Below are 16,176 nucleotides of genomic sequence, written 5' to 3'. Positions count from 1 at the left end.
CGGAGGAGGCTCCGCATTGCTGCTGCTGCTGCTGAGCTGCTGTGCCGAGCCCCGCCATGCCGCCGCGCCCGCCGCTGCCCCCGGCCCTGCGCCCCAGCCAGCCCGGCCGGCGGCGGGGGGCTGCGTGGGGGCTCTGAGCATCCTTCCCACCCCGGGGCTGCCCAACGCTCGCTTTTCTTTTTTCTTTATTTTTAATTAATTTTTAATTTTTTAAAATTTTTTTAAATTTATTTTTTAAAATTTTTTTGTTCCCTTCTCTTGGCATTTGGCCTCTTTTTTTTTTTTTTTTTTTTTTTTTTTTTTTCTTTTTCTTTTTTTTTTTTTTTCTCCTCTTCCCCCACCCCCGTTTCCCTGCCTTGGATGGTTTTTAGGTGGAGTCGTTTGCACCAAAACCCAATAGCTGCTGCTGTTCTTGCTGCTATTTTTTTTTTTTTTTTTTTTAATGATCCTGTTTCCACAGCAGGGGAAGAGAGAACTGATCCTCAACATACTCCCAGAGAATGAATAATCACAAGAAACTGGCTTAAGCAGCTCTCTGGATCTGGTGCATGATTTCAATTGAGTTCGATTTGATTTAATTATTTTTCTTTTTATTTATTTCTTTTTCCCCCAAGTCATCGTTCGCATTTTATTTCCTGCATTTCTTCCTATTCTTTTTTTTTTTTTTTTTTTCACCTTTCGGGAGATTTGCAACCGAATTACATGCATGTCCAGTGGGGGAAGGTTTAATTTTGACGATGGAGGGTCGTACTGTGGAGGCTGGGAGGACGGAAAGGCTCATGGCCATGGAATCTGTACCGGCCCGAAGGGTCAAGGTGAATATTCGGGCTCCTGGAGTCACGGCTTTGAGGTGCTGGGGGTCTACACTTGGCCCAGTGGCAACACTTACCAGGGCACCTGGGCGCAGGGCAAGCGCCATGGCATTGGCATGGAGAGCAAAGGGAAGTGGGTGTACAAAGGAGAGTGGACCCATGGATTTAAGGGACGGTACGGGGTCCGGGAATGCACTGGAAACGGGGCCAAGTACGAAGGCACCTGGAGCAATGGATTACAGGATGGCTACGGGACAGAGACCTACTCGGATGGAGGTAGGTGATGCATTGATCCCTTCCTGCCTGGGGGAGAGGGGAGGGTGGTGGGGAGAACCTCCCAGTGGGGTTTGGGTTGGAGTTTGCGACCTGCTGGCTTGGATCAAGGGATGCTCCCACCCTGCAGGGGAGAAGGAACCAGCCCAGTGTGGCAGCAGCCCAGCTCTTTGCCACAGGTAGCCCCATATGTTCTGTGGGGTCTCTGGGTGCTCCTTCTTCTCCCCAAGCAGGATTTTGGGATGTGGAAAGGGCTGTGCTGGTGGGGGAACACCCAGCTCTGGCCCAGAGGAGTGGGAGCATGGGCTGGGCCAGGCCTTGGGGCCCAACCCAAGTTGCACATGGGATTGGCAGTTCTGACTGCACCACTGGAACCTGTAGGATTTGCACGGGAACAACACGGGGCAGGATGGAGGCGAGTGTGTGGGGGGGGGGATCTATGAGGATGGGGCAGCTCCAGTGCTGCCAGAGCTCCCAACCCATCCTGGGGGGCTCTGCACCTCCTCCAGCCCCTCCAAAGACAGCCCCACACTCAATAATACCCCAGGGAAAAGACTTTAATTCAGACAAGAGTCTTACATTCCTAGTTTACGGCTTAATGCTTAGCGTAGGGGCTCAGAGGGATCACCAGAGCTCTTCTCTGCCGTCAACATGGCTTAACGAGATGCTGAGGGGAAACTGGGATTAGAGGAAAAACAAGAAAACCCAATTGGAGCGATCAAACCCAAAAAAATTGCTGGGCTAACAAGCTTTAGGGCTGAACTGGGAGAAACAGCTGGTGCTGTGCTCTAAGTGGCTGTATCATCCTCTCTCCTGGGTTGTGGCTGCTTCCACAATTGGAATTGCCACCATAATCCGAGGCAGGCCTACCTGCCAGCAGCCAGGGGCACTGGGCTCTGCTGGCCCCTCGTTTTCCTGGGAATTGTGGCCTCCTGGAGCAGCTCACGGGTTATTTTTAGGACGTTATGGTTTTCCATACGGCTCCGGTGAGGAAATTGCAGTGTTGGGAGCTCCATCACAGCCTTCCCGAAAGGTGCTGCAAGACCTTGCTCTGGAAAAGCCAGTTTGCTGCTTTGTGGTTGCACAGGGAGGGGAGGTTAAACCTCACCTGCAGCTGCTTTTTTTTTTTTTTTTTGTGCTCTAGCAGGGAGAGGCGGAACCACCTCGGGATTTTTGATGATAATTTCGTGCCAGTGGTTTTCTCCCAGAGAAAAAAAAAGAGAGCTGCAACCTTTTGTTTGAGCTGCCTGGAAGGATGCTGGGGACTGAGCTGGGATGTGCTGGGTGTGTGTTTGGAAGCCATGGATAAATCCCAGCAGTCCTTCAGTGAGAATACAGCTTGGGCAGGGAATCATCACCGTCTCCCACGTCCAAGGCGGTCAGGAGGGGCTGGGGGGGGGGTTTTGCTTGCTCCCAACGTGGGTGCTGTCTCCTGCTGGCACCCAGCCCCTGCCTGGGAGGTTTGAGGGAGGACAGACACAAGTCTGCACTAACTACAGGTCTCTGAGGGCTGGGTGTTGCAGGGCTGGCCCTGTCCCCAGCCACGCACGTGCCCCCGCCCCGGCACGCTCCCCATCCTCTGCAGCGCAGCGTTTTTTAGGGAAACCTGGGCAGCATCCTCACACTGGGGTGGCTTAGCAGCACTTTCAGCGTTTTCTCAGAAGCTGCCAGAAGCAAAGAGCTTTTCCTTCCATCTTGTCAGGCCAGCCCAGCTTCCCGGTGCTCAGGGACCCAAAAGCGATGTCGTGTGTTTGCGATTTCGGGAGGAGGGAAGAGGAGCAGTGCTGGGAAAGGGCAGGGTCTGTGGCAAAATGATCCCCCTGGGACCCTGCAAACCTTCCCAAGAGGAGGGGATGCCGTGCTGGGGAAATGCAGAGTGCTGGTAGCTGTGGCTGCTCCTCCACACCAGCTTCCCCCAGCTCAGCTGGGCCAGAACCACCTCCAAGGCCACTTTCACCAGCTCAGCTCCCAGCACACAGAGGCCACCTTTCCCAGTTTCCTGGCTCCATTCTGGGTGGAAACCACCAAAGCTGGGCACCTGCAGCCTGTGTGGCCACCGAGCCTTGCTGAACTTTGTGTGTTTGGGTCCCAGAGGCCGCTGCGTGCGGGAGCGGTGGCACCGGGGAGGAACGGTTGGGAAGGATGTTTCTCATTAATCTATTCCAGTTATTACCTCCAGCAAACTGAAGTATCCAAGAATCCTCGCCCCAGCATCTGTCACTTGCCACCCACAGATAAATATTCATCCCTTGCACATCATTTTTTTTTTTAGCTCCCCAGCCCATGGCTTGGAGATGGGGCTGGGGGAGCCCCAAAATCCACGGATTCGCTCCGGTTTTCCCATTCCTTCACACAACAGCAGGGAAGGGCACGGCTTGGGAGGGATGTTGGGGTGACTGCTGGGCTCTGGGGTGTGCTGGGGGTGGCACTTGGTGGCCCGGGGGTGGCTCTTGGTGGCCCGGGGGCTCCCGCCAGCCCCGCGGGCGGCGCGGGCAGCGCTGCTCCCACGCGCAGCTTGCCGAGCTCACACCTCCCACGCCTGTCCCCCCACGCCTGTCCCCCCACGCCAGCCAGCCCCCCACGCCCTGCCCACACAGCCCCTGACCCCCGGGGAAAGCAAATCCTGCTCCCCCAGCCCGGGGGATCCGTGCCCATCAGCACAGAGCCCAGAGCAGCCACGGCTGCTGGGCTGCTCTCCCAGGTCCCACGCGCTGCCCGGTGTCCCTGGCACGGCTGGCACTGTCCTGCTGTCCCCTCACTCCCTCAGGTGTCCCCAGCACTGCTGGTGTATCCTCATCTTCCTGCCAAAACCCCCTGTCCCCCTCCAGAGCACCCTGATCTTACATAAACCAGGCTGCTGAGGATTGCTTCAGTTGGGTGCTGGAGTTGAAGCACTTGTCTGATTCAGCTCGGGAGTGGGAGCAGGAATTGCTCCCTGGTGGAAGGGGCTGCACCCACCTGGGGTGGGAACCTGGGGCTGCTGGTGCAGTTGGGGGGCCTGGAGTTGGAGACCCTCTTCTGATCAAACCTGGAGATCAGGAGACATCCCAGCTGCCTCCTGCCTCGGATACTTTGGGGATGCTCACCCCAGGGACAGCTGGAGTTGTAGCTGCAGACTTCCCATGGGAATCCTCTGTGTTGGGTTTGGGTTGAGCTGCTGAAACCATGGCTGTGGGGTGGATGAGATGGGGTGGCTGAAGGAAGCCTCAAGTCTCTTTTTGCCCTTTCCATCCCTAGCAATGCTGTTCTCCTCCTCCTCCTCCCTCCTCTTCCCAGCTGAACAATGGGATCCTAAAGCAGACAGGGGCTCTGGGATGTGCCCAGCCCCATCCTGGCTGCCACTGTCCAGCATCCTTGAGGGGATGGGACAGGCTGGAGGTGTCTGCTGTGACCCAGGCTCACCCTGTTGCCAATCCTCTCCACCCTGAATGCCCCATTCTCCCTAAATCCTTTTTTCTCAGGAGGGCAACCCCAACAGGGCCGGGCGGTCGCACGGTGCCGTTCATCTTGTGTAATCTCCGTGCCCACTCACCTAAAATGAATCATCCCTTGATAGGTGAGGGAAATATAATTAGTGTTTGCATTGTTAGCACTGGCTGAGTAGGCAAGTGGGTTTTTCTTGGCCCTGGCTGGGAATGTTCCTGCCATGGGGAGAGGGAAGGGAGCTGCCAGGGTGGGGCCCTGTCCTGCTCCATGTCCCACTTTCCCAGCCCTGCAGTGGCACTGGTGACACCTCTCTGAGCAGGTGCACCAGGAGCTGCCAACCAAATGGCTTGGGAGTGGTTGAGGAGGGGGAAAAGCACGGGATGTTTTCCCAAAAACCAGGGGAAGGGCTGCTCTGTGGGGCCAGAGCAGGAATGGGAATGGGCTGCACCCCCTCAGCTGAGCAGGTGGCTTGGGATGATCCAGCAGCAAGCAGGAGGCTTGGAATGCCCAAAATAAATCAATAATAAAGACATCTTTAAGGTCCTTTCCCACCCAAACCATTCCCAGAGAGGCCTGGGGCCTCTCCCCACCCTGGCCTTCCCCCGAATTCCTGCACAGGCAAATTTCCATCAGCATCTATTCATAGCACGGATGTCAGAATTACCTTAAAAGTACCAGCTCTTCCCTTGTTTTGCTGCTGGGAGGGAATTGTTGATGCACTTTAAACAGTGGGTGGAAAAAAGCAAATACAAGAGCACCCAGAGCTGCTCCTAAGAACCCCTCAGAACCTGAGAATTCATTTTTAAAAATCAAGGTTTTGGTGGAGGAGCATCTCACTGTCTGGGTTGGCTTTAGGAGCTGCTTGCAGTGGTTCCAGGAGAGCAAAAGGGGAGATGTCAGGAGCACAGAAAAATGAATCAAAATACTAAATGAAGATTCTGACCAGCCTCATTAAAAATAAATGCTATGAACTCATGGTAATTACTTCTCTCACTGGAACATGCTGCTTAGTTTCAGGTACAGCTCAGGACAGAGGAAAAAGGATTTTGACCTCGCAGCAAAGAACATGAGACAGAAATTGCCAGACAGGCCTCAGACCCTCCCTCCACCTTCCCAAATCTTTAATCCAGGCTGTGATTCTCCTGGGAATTGTGCAGGAGCCCAGACTTGGGGAGCCCAGGGACCCCCTGCCCCTGACCCACAGCAGGGGGTGACTCCAGCCCTGCAGACAGTGCTAATGTCATTTCACTGGGGTGGGTTTCTCATGGCTTTGAATGCAAATCTCAGGATATTTGCATGTGATTTGATATCCCATGGGGCTCCTCGTGGTTGGGTGACATCTGCTCCTGGAGCTGAACGGGTTTTTTTTTTCCCTTCAGAAGCTCCAGCTTGTGGAATCATGTGATTTTGCAAGATTTTCAGCTTCAGTTTGGAAGCAAGGTTTCCACCCAGGCTATTGCAGAAAAGTCATTCTTCCAGGCTTGGGAAGGAGCAGACAAGAGCTAAAAATGCCTTCTGTTTAAAAATGCCTGGATTTTAAAATGAACCTGATGAATTTTGAATGCTTTGAGTCAGGTAACGCTGACGTAGATGAATGAGCTGGATTAATGTGGGCACGACTTGGAGATGGAGGAGCTGGGCAGGGTGAGCACAGGGATGGTCTTTTAGGGGCTAAACTGGGGTTCAGCATCTGCCTCGTGAGATTTTTTGTCTCTTTGAGTCTGGTTTTGGCACTGATTGAACTCCTGAACAAGAAAGGATTTTTTTTTTCAGGAGTTTGGTGTAGTTACAGGAGAGTTTTGGTGATCGTTTTCCCCTGGATTCAGCTGTTTCACTCACAATTGAAGTATTTTTTAACCAAAAAAAAAAAAAAAAATTGGGAGCTTGAAAAAACCAAAACTTGAAAGGCAAATGTTTATATTTTGGGGCTTGATATTGGCTTTTCAAAGACAGATTCTGGCCTTTGCATCAAAAATCCTGAAAACTTGCAATGGATACATGAGCATTCCCTAAGAACAGCCACTGCTTTCCCAATGTTATTCCCTGAAGAGGGAATAACACAGCAGAGCATCATGAATTTTCATGAATGAGTGAACAGCCAGAGCAAGGCCCCTCATTTTGCTGATTTCCACAAGAAAATGATGACTACAAAGGTATCATTTCCTGCTCAGGGCATCACTTGGGGTCTGCAGGTGTTTGCCTGGAATGAATAAGGGTCTGGAAGTGTCCCAGGCCAGGCTGGAGGGGGTTGGAGCAATCTGGGGTAGTGGGAAGTGCCCCTATCCATGGCAGGGGTGGAATGAGAAGAGCTTTAAGGTCCCTTCCAACCCAAACTGTGATCTGTGATCCATGATTGATTCCACAGGGAATAAATAAACCCTGCTCTTGCCTCATCCCACAGGAACAGCCTCCTACCCCTGATCCAAGCCTCATCCCACCCATCTGAGCACCTCCCCCACTTGGGGGGGATGCAGCCCCCCAAACCCAGCCCTGCTCTCAGTTTGGGAGAGGTTGGGAGTCACCCCTTGCCCCTGGATCTCCTCTGAGGAACGGGAGAGATCCCAGAGTCTGTGGCAGGATTAGAGCAGGGGGGGGATTAGGGGAATCAGCATTAGCCTGATTTCACTCTGCTTTGTGAGAGGAGCACATTGGCCTTAATAAAGGTGCTGAGCAATATCCTGAAGTGCTTTGCATCCCTGCAGATAAAACCTCATCCTGCTTTTGACCTCAGCTGATGGCTGAGTCCGCAGGGATTCAGCTGCCCTGGGAAAACTGTGGCCCCATTTCACCAGGGGATGAGGCTTCCTTGACTTTCCCTGTGTCTGACAGACCCAGCCCTTCCCACTCCCAGGACAGGCAGCTGGAAATGTGTTCCTTTGGTTGTCTCCTAATAAAAGTTGTGTTTTCCCTGACTGTGGTACCTGGAGCTTTAAGAGGAATCACAACTGGCCTGAGAGGCACTATGAGCTCCATCAGAATCAGTGAAGGCAGGATTTTATTGTCTTTAGTGTGGTTTTTTTGAAGCCTTTCTGTGAATTCTGGCTGAAAAAGGCACTTCCCAACAGGTTTGGGGAAGCAGGAGATGCAGAAGCAATAAGAGGGAGGGGATGCTCAGGACTGGCTTGGTTTTTCCTGAAGAATAGGAAGCAAATTGCTTGAAATGCCTTGGAAAACATTAATTTCTATACAAGATTTTTTTTTAATGTTTCCCAATGAGAATGCCTGCTTGCAGAGCATCTTTGGGACAGGCAATGAGGACATAAATGTGTCCCCATGTTTGGGATGAGGCTCATATCCCCCAGAGGATTATTCTTTCCACCTGTGATTTCCCAGTGATTTTCCCCAAGGAGAATGGCTCAGCAATCTCTGTTCCATGGTATTTCAGCCAGAAATACTTTTGTTGTTATTTGCATCCAGAGGAGGAGGAGGAGGAGGAGGAGGAGGCAGATTCCCTGGCTGAGATGTGAGGCTGTAGAAATCCATCTCCTCCCTGCAGCCCCCAGCTCCTGCTCCTGCAGAGGTTCTGCCTGTTCCAAACCCATCCCTGCTCCCATCCTCATCCAAACCTCACCCAAACCTCATCCAAACATCATCCAAACCTCACCCAAACCTCATCCAAAAACCCATCCAAACCTCATCATCCAAACCTCACCCAAACCTCACCCAAACCTCACCCAAACCTCACCCAAACCTCATCCAAACCTCACCCAAACCTCACCCAAACCTCACCCAAACCTCACCCAAACCTCATCCAAACCCAGCCCCTCCACTGCTGGATTCCTTTAGATGGAGACTCTCTGTTTTTAGAATTACAAGCTGATACGAGCTGTAATTCTTTATTGCTTATTGACCCCCAAACCATATTTAATTCTGCAGCCAGGCAGGAGCAGAGCTCTCATCCTCCTCATCCTCCTCATCCTCCTCATCCTCCTCATCCTCCTCATCCTCCTCATCCTCCTCATCCTCTCCTCCTCCCTGGCTGCCCAGCCCTGGCTGTGCCCACTGTGTCTGGATGCACCCAGCATTAGCACTATGACTAACACCCATCACGTGTTCCTGCCTGCAGATTAGATTTGCATACTCAAAAATCCATACTTTGTTCCTTCCCCTGTGTAAGCAGTTACCACAGCATATTTTTGGCAAATTAGCAGCCACAGCAGAAGCATCTGACTGTGTTTTTAGCGTGGCTTGGTGATGGAAAACCTTGGCAGGGCTGGAGAGAGGGATAATTTGCTGTGGGTTCTGTATCCATGAGGTGTTGGACACAGATTCCCACATTCTGAGGTGGGCAGGGCATCTCCCAGCCACACATGCTGGGTGGGATTTGGGGAGGGTTTGGGGGATCAGAGAAGGGAGAGGTGGGGGTGCTCACCTGGAGAGGAAAAGCTCCAGGGAGAGCTCAGAGCCCCTGCCAGGACCTAAAGGGGCTCCAGGAGAGCTGGAGAGGGACTGGGGACAAGGGATGGAGGGACAGGACACAGGGAATGGCTCTTGGATGGGATATTGGGCAGGAATTGTTCCCTGGATGGAGGGACAGGACACAGGGAATGGCTCTTAGATGGGATATTGGGCAGGAATTGTTCCCTGTGATGATGCTGAAGCCCTGGCACAGGTGCCCAGAGCAGCTGTGGCTGCTCCTGCATCCCTGGCAGTGCCCAAGGCCAGGCTGGACAGAGCTTGGAACACCCTGGGACAGTGGGACACCTCCCTGCTCACAGGGAATGGGAACAACATGAACTTCAAGGTTCCTTCCCACCCAACCCATTCTGGGATCCTGTGCTCAGGAGTCAGGCAGGACATTTGGGGCACATTTTTCCTGGTGACTCCCTGGGATGGCCAGTGAGGATGTCCCCAGTGTCACACACATCATCCAGAGCACCCTCCAGGCCCCCCTTTCCTCCCTGACCTCTTCCCTTTGGGGTGGGTGTTCCTGAGATCATTTGTGTGTGAATCCCCCTGGGATCTGTGATATGGAGCAGCTGGAAAAGGATATCTGTAAAACTCCCTCCTCCAGCCAGAATCCAAGAGCCCAGCCTAATTATTGCCATTGGACATCTTTAATTAATATGCTGCAGAGGCCAGAGATAAGAGGGGGGCTGAGCACACCAGGAAGGATCCTTTGTGAGATAAATCAGCAATTTGTAAAACCTAATTAGTTTGGCTTGGAAGAGTGGATGGGCACTTCAGACCACTTCCCCCTCCTTCCTGGGATTTTCTGAGTGGGGAAGGAGAGCTGGGAGTTTGGGAATGCTGGACCAGGAGGATCTGGCTGTGCCTCAAGGATGGGACAGAAATCCTTTGGATCTGCTGCTCCCATTTTCCAGGCAAACCTGGAAAGCTGCATCCTTGTTGTTTATTATTTTAACTAACCTGGGAATATTGACCCAGCATGTTGGGTCAATAACTCAGTGTTAGAGATGGAGAAGGAATTTTTTCCAAATTTTTATCTTTTTCTGAGGTCATGTTGTGATAATGACATGTGTGTGTCCAAAGTGCTTCATAACATCCCAAATTCCTGCTTGGATGTCTCCATATGAGGAGCTGGAAGAGGGCAGGTCTGTGCACACCTCCCATGGGCTTTATCCATGTGTTTGCCAAAGGATTCATCCTGCAGGACATGGAACAGTCCATGGGGCTTTGGGAAAAGCCTCTCCTAAGACTTCTCCTTAATGGTGTTCCTGGAGTGGGGCCAGAGGGCTCAGTGACTACAAAATGCCAAATCTTGGGGATGGGCAGAGGGGGGAAAGAAAACTCAGTCATTCCAACCCCAAAAATCCTTATTTTTATCTCCTTCCAACATGATGGACCAGGTTTATATCCAAGTGCATGATCCCAGCTTGAGCCAGAGGAAGCCCCAAGTGCCTGAGCAGCCCAACACTCTCCCTTTGGGCCTCCTCCTGTGTTGTTCAAGCTCCAGCTATTCCTGAGGGAGCTCCTTGGGATGTTTATCTGTTATAAAGCTGAATTTCCTTGAGCATCACTGTGAGGTTTCACCATAAGCAGGAAAAGAATCCATGTCCAGGAATTCTTTAGTTTGGGACAGCAAGCTTAGCTTGGTTGCCCCTTCCCAGCCAAGGAGAAGAAAAACCTTGTGAGTGAGAGGGAGCAGCCCTGCATCCCCACATTCCTGTATCCCAGAGGGAAGAGCCAGAGCTGGAGACTGCTGGAGACAGCAAAATCCCCAAAATCTCTTTGGCAAAGGAACAGAAATGCATGGAAAGACATGGTTCTTCCTGCAATGCCTCTGATCCTCATGGAGACCAGGAGCAAATCAGAGTTCCCAAACCAGCTGAAATGCTGGGATGCTGCTGCCTTATCCCTGTTTCCAGCAGGGAATGTGGAGGTGCAGGGTCCTGCTCACCCCCTCCTTTGCAAGGTGCAAACCCAGGCCAGCCCTGATTTGGGGGATTTGGGCATTATGGGGCCACCAGGAGCTGCCCTGCAGGCTCTCAGCTCTCTTCCAGGATGGATTTGAGCCAAATGCTGAGGAAGAGCTGCTCCCTGTCACTGCTGGAGATCAGGAGTGATCCCCAAATTCAGATGAGGAACCCCAGTGGATGTGTCCATCAGCACTGCCCTCTTCTCTCCATCAACCCCTGTCTTTTCCACGAACCAGTTCCCTTTCTTACACCTCACCAGTTATTTCTGAAATAAATATTCTTTCCAATCCATCTTTTGGGATGACTCCAGTTGTTTTCTCCCAGCCTCAGGTTGTGCCCTCTCCTTAGCTCTGCTTGCCATGGACGTGGCCACTTCCTCACCCTTCATCACCTTTCTCTTGACTTTCCATGTCCAAAACTTTCTTCTCTCTCTTTGTCCTTTTTGCCTGGTTCAGAAGGAGCACCCAAAAGTGAGAGGAATCCATAGGAGTGCTCTGCATGGCTGAGGGAAGAGGTTGGGACATTTTCCTCCCCAGGGACTCTCCTCCATCCTTTTGGCTCTTCTCTGCCTTGGGCAATACAATCAGTTTGATTGCCTTGGATTGCTCCCTGCTTCCCATCCTGCATCCCGACCCTGTGAGGGGCTCAGAACCAAAATCCTTGGAATTCTCCATTCTGTTCCATCAGAAGAGCTCATGGCACCACTCAAACCCCATCCTGCTGCACATTCCCTCCCCAGCAGCTGCATCCTGGGGAACATCCTGAAATGGGGAAATATCTTTCCTCTGCAGGGAGAAGGATTCTCCAGGCTCTTTGTGAGCTCAGTCTCTGTGCACATATCTGCAAATGTTGGGGCAGAGGTTAAGCTGAGCAGGGCTGAGGAGGAGGTGGCTCAGCAATGCAGATCAGATGGCTCCATGGCCAAATCCTGGGATATCCAGGGCTTTAAATCATAATGAAGTCAGGGCAAGGAAGGAGTGCTGCTGGCTGGGGAAGGACTGAGCTCCCTGGCAGGAAGCTCTTTGATCTGCTGGTGGCTCTGAAGCTGCCCAGCTGTCTTGGTGGCCTCTGAGGCGATCCCTGGGGATAATCCACACTGCTGCCATGCAGGGAAACAAGGACACCCAGGCAAGCAGAGCTGGGGGCTGGGACAGGACAAGCAGGAAAATTCACCGTGCTGAGGGGATGCCCAGGGTGCTGCTGGCAGCTGTGCCATCCCAGGAGTGGGTTTGAAGGCCAGGGGTGATGGTTTGATGGCTGGGGACAGCACAGGCTGCAGCTGGGACCTGCTGGGACCAATTTGCCACAAATGCTCCAGCCTGCAGTGCTTTGTTCTGCTCCCTGCCAGTCCCTCAGGCTCTCAGCACAGTGATCCTTCAAACTGCCCCAGCTTAACCCAGGGAGTGTTTCAGTTTGCCAGGAGATGAGGAGGCCAAAGCATCTGTGTGGGGTCAGGGACTGAGTCAGGGATTCAGCCCAGGGAAAGGGAGACTGGGACTTGGGCAGGGTGGGATCTGGTGGATCTCATGTTCTCCACACTGGCATCTTTCCCTGCAGCCCATTGAATCCATCTCCAGGGAAGCAGGAGCATGGTGTGAGGACATGCCAGGCCACCCTGGGGGCTCCCTGATGGAGGAACTTGGGGTGCTGGGGGAAATCTGTCCCCCAGTTACTCCAGTGTCCTGCTGAGACACTCTGGGATGGAGCCAGAAAGGGAAGAGAGGTGCTGCCAGGCCCCAGGGAGTGCAGGGACACCTTGGCAATGCAGGCTGTGCCCTGCACAGCCATTCCAGGCGTGGGGAGAGCTGTGGGTGCAGGGCACTGGCTGTTCCCTGTTCTTGGGGACACCACAGGGGACAGGGCAGGCTCACAGCTCAAACCCCCCCAGGACATGCCTGCTGTGTGCCCTGTGCTCCATGTCACAGGTTGTCCCCCATCCTTCTCCCTGGCACCAGCTCCTCGCCCTGCCCTGCCAGTGCCTGCCCTAATCCCACTGCTAATCCTATAAACCCCATAAATCCTGCCTGCCCCTGCCTCCCCACTCCCTCCTCCAGGCCAGGCTCTGAGGGGTCCCCAGCTTGGCCCTGTTGGTTTTTTGGGGTGCACAAAGCTGCCACCCCAATAAAGTAATGCCATTGGAGCACAGGGAAGGATGCCCAAATCCTGGGGGATTTGTGCAAAGCACTAACAGCTAGAAGACAGCTGAAGCACCCCAAAACACACCCCAAAATATGGCCAGGTGCTGATTTCACACTGAGGAAGCAGTTCCTGTGCTCAGCATGAGCTGCTCCAGCCCAGATCCCTTCTCCAGACCAACTGCTGAGCCCCAGAACCAGGCAGGGAAATTCCTGGGGTAGGGCTGGCCCCATTCACACAGGGTTCACTATTTCAGCAGATCTATTTTCAGACTCCCTGGGTGCTTGGGAGCAGGGAGGAAGGTCCCAGTGCTGAGAGGTGCTGCCTGTGCCCATCCCAGCTCTGCTCACAGCATTCCAGCAGCTCCAGAGCCCAGCCAGGAGCCACCCTCAGGCTCCTGGATCTGCCCAGGAGAGTTTAGGTGAGCAGTGCATCACTGCATCTCCAGCTGGTCTGGAGATTTAGCCAACCTAAGAATAAAAACAAGCCCTGCAGTCCAACCAGCTGGGATAAAGCCTGGAATTGCTCCTCCAGGAGGGGATGGCATTAGGAACCCCACCCCAAATTTCAGTGCACAGGGAGGGTGCTGAGATCCAGCTGTGCCCCCCAGGCTGGGTGGGTTCCTTGTGCCCCCAGTCCCTGTGTGTGTCTCTTGCCACCAACAACCAGTTGAGAAGCTCCAGGAGGTGCCCACACAAACGTAGGAGCTCCAAGAGGGGCACAATTCCAAGGGGAATATCCAAATGGATCTCTCCCCATGAGACCTTTCTTTCTATGGAGCTGCTTCCTGCTCCAGCACAGCGGATGGAGGCACTGTGTGCATAAATCCATGGATTGTTTTACATTCTCCATCCTCTGTGAAAGCCATCAGCAGCATGGATGGGATGGGAGTGTGCTCCTGGATAACCATTCCCCATTTCCACACCCCTGCTCACATTAGGGGTTGATCCAATTGTTCCTTGATGCCTGGGCTGGTTTCTAACACTCCCAGGCTGCAGCTGGAGTGCAAATCTGCAATCCAACCAATTGTCCCTCCACACCCTGGCATTGCAATCCTCATCCCAGAGATGGGACTGGGATTCCAGATGAGAGGAATGTCAGATTTCTCTTTACAAACAAGCTGTGGATGTGCTGGTAGATAAAACCAGATAAAAGAAACAATGGGATGGATTCCCCTGATTGATGAATGGAAAAAAGATATTTGCCTTTACAAACAAACTACAGGTTTGCTGATAAATGAAATTGGATATCGAAAGGTGAAAGAAGCAATGGGGAAAAGCCATGAATTCTAAAAGAATTAAAAATTATAAGGGAGGGTGGTACATTAGAGGGGAATCTCAGGAAAAACTATGAATTCTGTAAGAATTAAAAATTAAAAGGGAGGGTTATACATTAGAGGGGAATCTTTGGAAAAACTATGAATTTGAATCTTAGGAAAAACTAAGAATTCTGTAAGAATTAAAAATTAAAAGGGAGGGTTGTACATGAGAGGGGAATGTCAGGTATCAGGTGTTCTGGGAAATCTGTGCCTCCCAAGTACCTCAGTCAATGGGGATCGAGAGAGGGAAATTGGGATGGAAAGGAGGCTGCGTCCTCCAAAAACTGGAGACATCCCCATGACCTCTCACTTTATTTGAACGAGATCTCCTTCCTGGACACAAAGCTCTGGCGTCTGCGGATGAATTTCCCCACCGCAGACCCCCCAGGGCAGTTTGACACCGCGACCCGCCGTGTGTTCTCCTCTCCTCAGGGACGTACCAGGGCCAGTGGGTCGGCGGGATGCGGCAGGGCTACGGCGTGCGGCAGAGCGTTCCCTACGGCATGGCCGCTGTCATCAGGTCACCCCTGAGGACATCCATCAACTCCCTGCGCAGCGAGCACACCAACGGCACGGCGCTGCACCCCGACGCCTCGCCCGCCGTGGCCGGCAGCCCGGCCGTGTCCCGCGGCGGCTTCGTGCTGATGGCGCACAGCGACGCCGAGATCCTCAAGAGCAAGAAGAAGGGAATCTTCCGGCGCTCGCTGCTGAGCGGGCTGAAGCTCCGCAAGTCCGAGTCCAAGAGCTCGTTGGCCAGCCAGCGCAGCAAGCAGAGCTCGTTCCGCAGCGAGGCCGGCATGAGCACGGTCAGCTCCACCGCCAGCGACATCAACTCCACCATCAGCCTGGGCGAGGGCGAGGCCGAGCTCTCGGTCATCGAGGACGACATCGACGCCACCACCACCGAGATCTACGTGGGAGAGTGGAAGAACGACAAGCGCTCGGGCTCGGGCGTGAGCCAGCGCTCGGACGGGCTCAAGTACGAGGGAGAGTGGGCCAACAACAAGCGCCACGGCTACGGCTGCATGACCTTCCCCGACGGCACCAAGGAGGAGGGCAAGTACAAGCAGAACATCCTGGTCAGCGGCAAGAGGAAGAACCTGATCCCGCTGCGCGCCAGCAAGATCCGGGAGAAGGTGGATCGGGCCGTGGAGGCGGCCGAGAGGGCGGCCACCATCGCCAAGCAGAAGGCGGAGATCGCGGCGTCCAGGTGAGGGGACCTGCCCTGCTGCTGGGGGATGAATGGGAGAAGGGTTTGGGTTGTGTCCAGGTGAGGGGACCTGCCCTGCTGCTGGGGGATGAATGGGAGAAGGGTTTGGGTTGTGTCCAGGTGAGGGGACCTGCCCTGCTGCCGGGGGAGGAGTGGGAGAAGGGTTTGGGTTGTGTCCAGGTGAGGGGACCTGCCTGTGCTGCTGGGGGATGAATGGGAGAAGGGTTTGGGTTGTGTCCAGGTGAGGGGACCTGCCTGTGCTGCCAGGGGAGGAGTGGGAGAAGGGTTTGGGTTGTGTCCAGGTGAGGGGACCTGCCTGTGCTGCTGGGGGATGAATGGGAGAAGGGTTTGGGTTGTGTCCAGGTGAGGGGACCTGCCTGTGCTGCCAGGGGATGAATGGGAGAAGGGTTTGGGTTGTGTCCAGGTGAGGGAACCTGCCTGTGCTGCCAGGGGAGGAGTGGGAGAAGGGTTTTGTTGGTGTCCAGGTGAGGGGACCCGCCCCTGCTGCTGGGGAATGAATTGGAGAAGGGTTTGGGTTGGTGTCCAGGTGAGGGAACCTGCCCATGCTGCTGGGGGATGAATGGGAGAAGGGTTTGGGTTGTGTCCAGGTGAGGGAACCTG

At 53.6% G+C, this 16,176-nt stretch overlaps 1 protein-coding gene across 1 annotated transcript in view; it reads left to right on the top strand.

Moving 5' to 3' along the window:
* The first annotated feature begins 427 nt into the window (after window positions 1–427).
* The window catches only part of JPH3 (junctophilin 3), a 47,941-nt gene continuing 32,192 nt past the window's right edge, over window positions 428–16,176 (top strand). The window contains exons 1-2 of the mRNA XM_079315978.1: window positions 428–1,088; window positions 14,778–15,555. Coding sequence (XP_079172104.1) covers window positions 707–1,088; window positions 14,778–15,555 — 1,160 coding nt within the window. The 5' untranslated portion in view covers window positions 428–706. The remainder of the gene's footprint in view (window positions 1,089–14,777; window positions 15,556–16,176) is intronic.

The sequence above is a fragment of the Erithacus rubecula genome (assembly GCF_903797595.1).
Source record: "Erithacus rubecula genome assembly, chromosome: 12".
NCBI lineage: Eukaryota > Metazoa > Chordata > Aves > Passeriformes > Muscicapidae > Erithacus > Erithacus rubecula.
The sequence above is the reverse complement of the archived record's forward strand: the minus strand, read 5'-3'. Positions and strand labels throughout refer to the sequence as shown.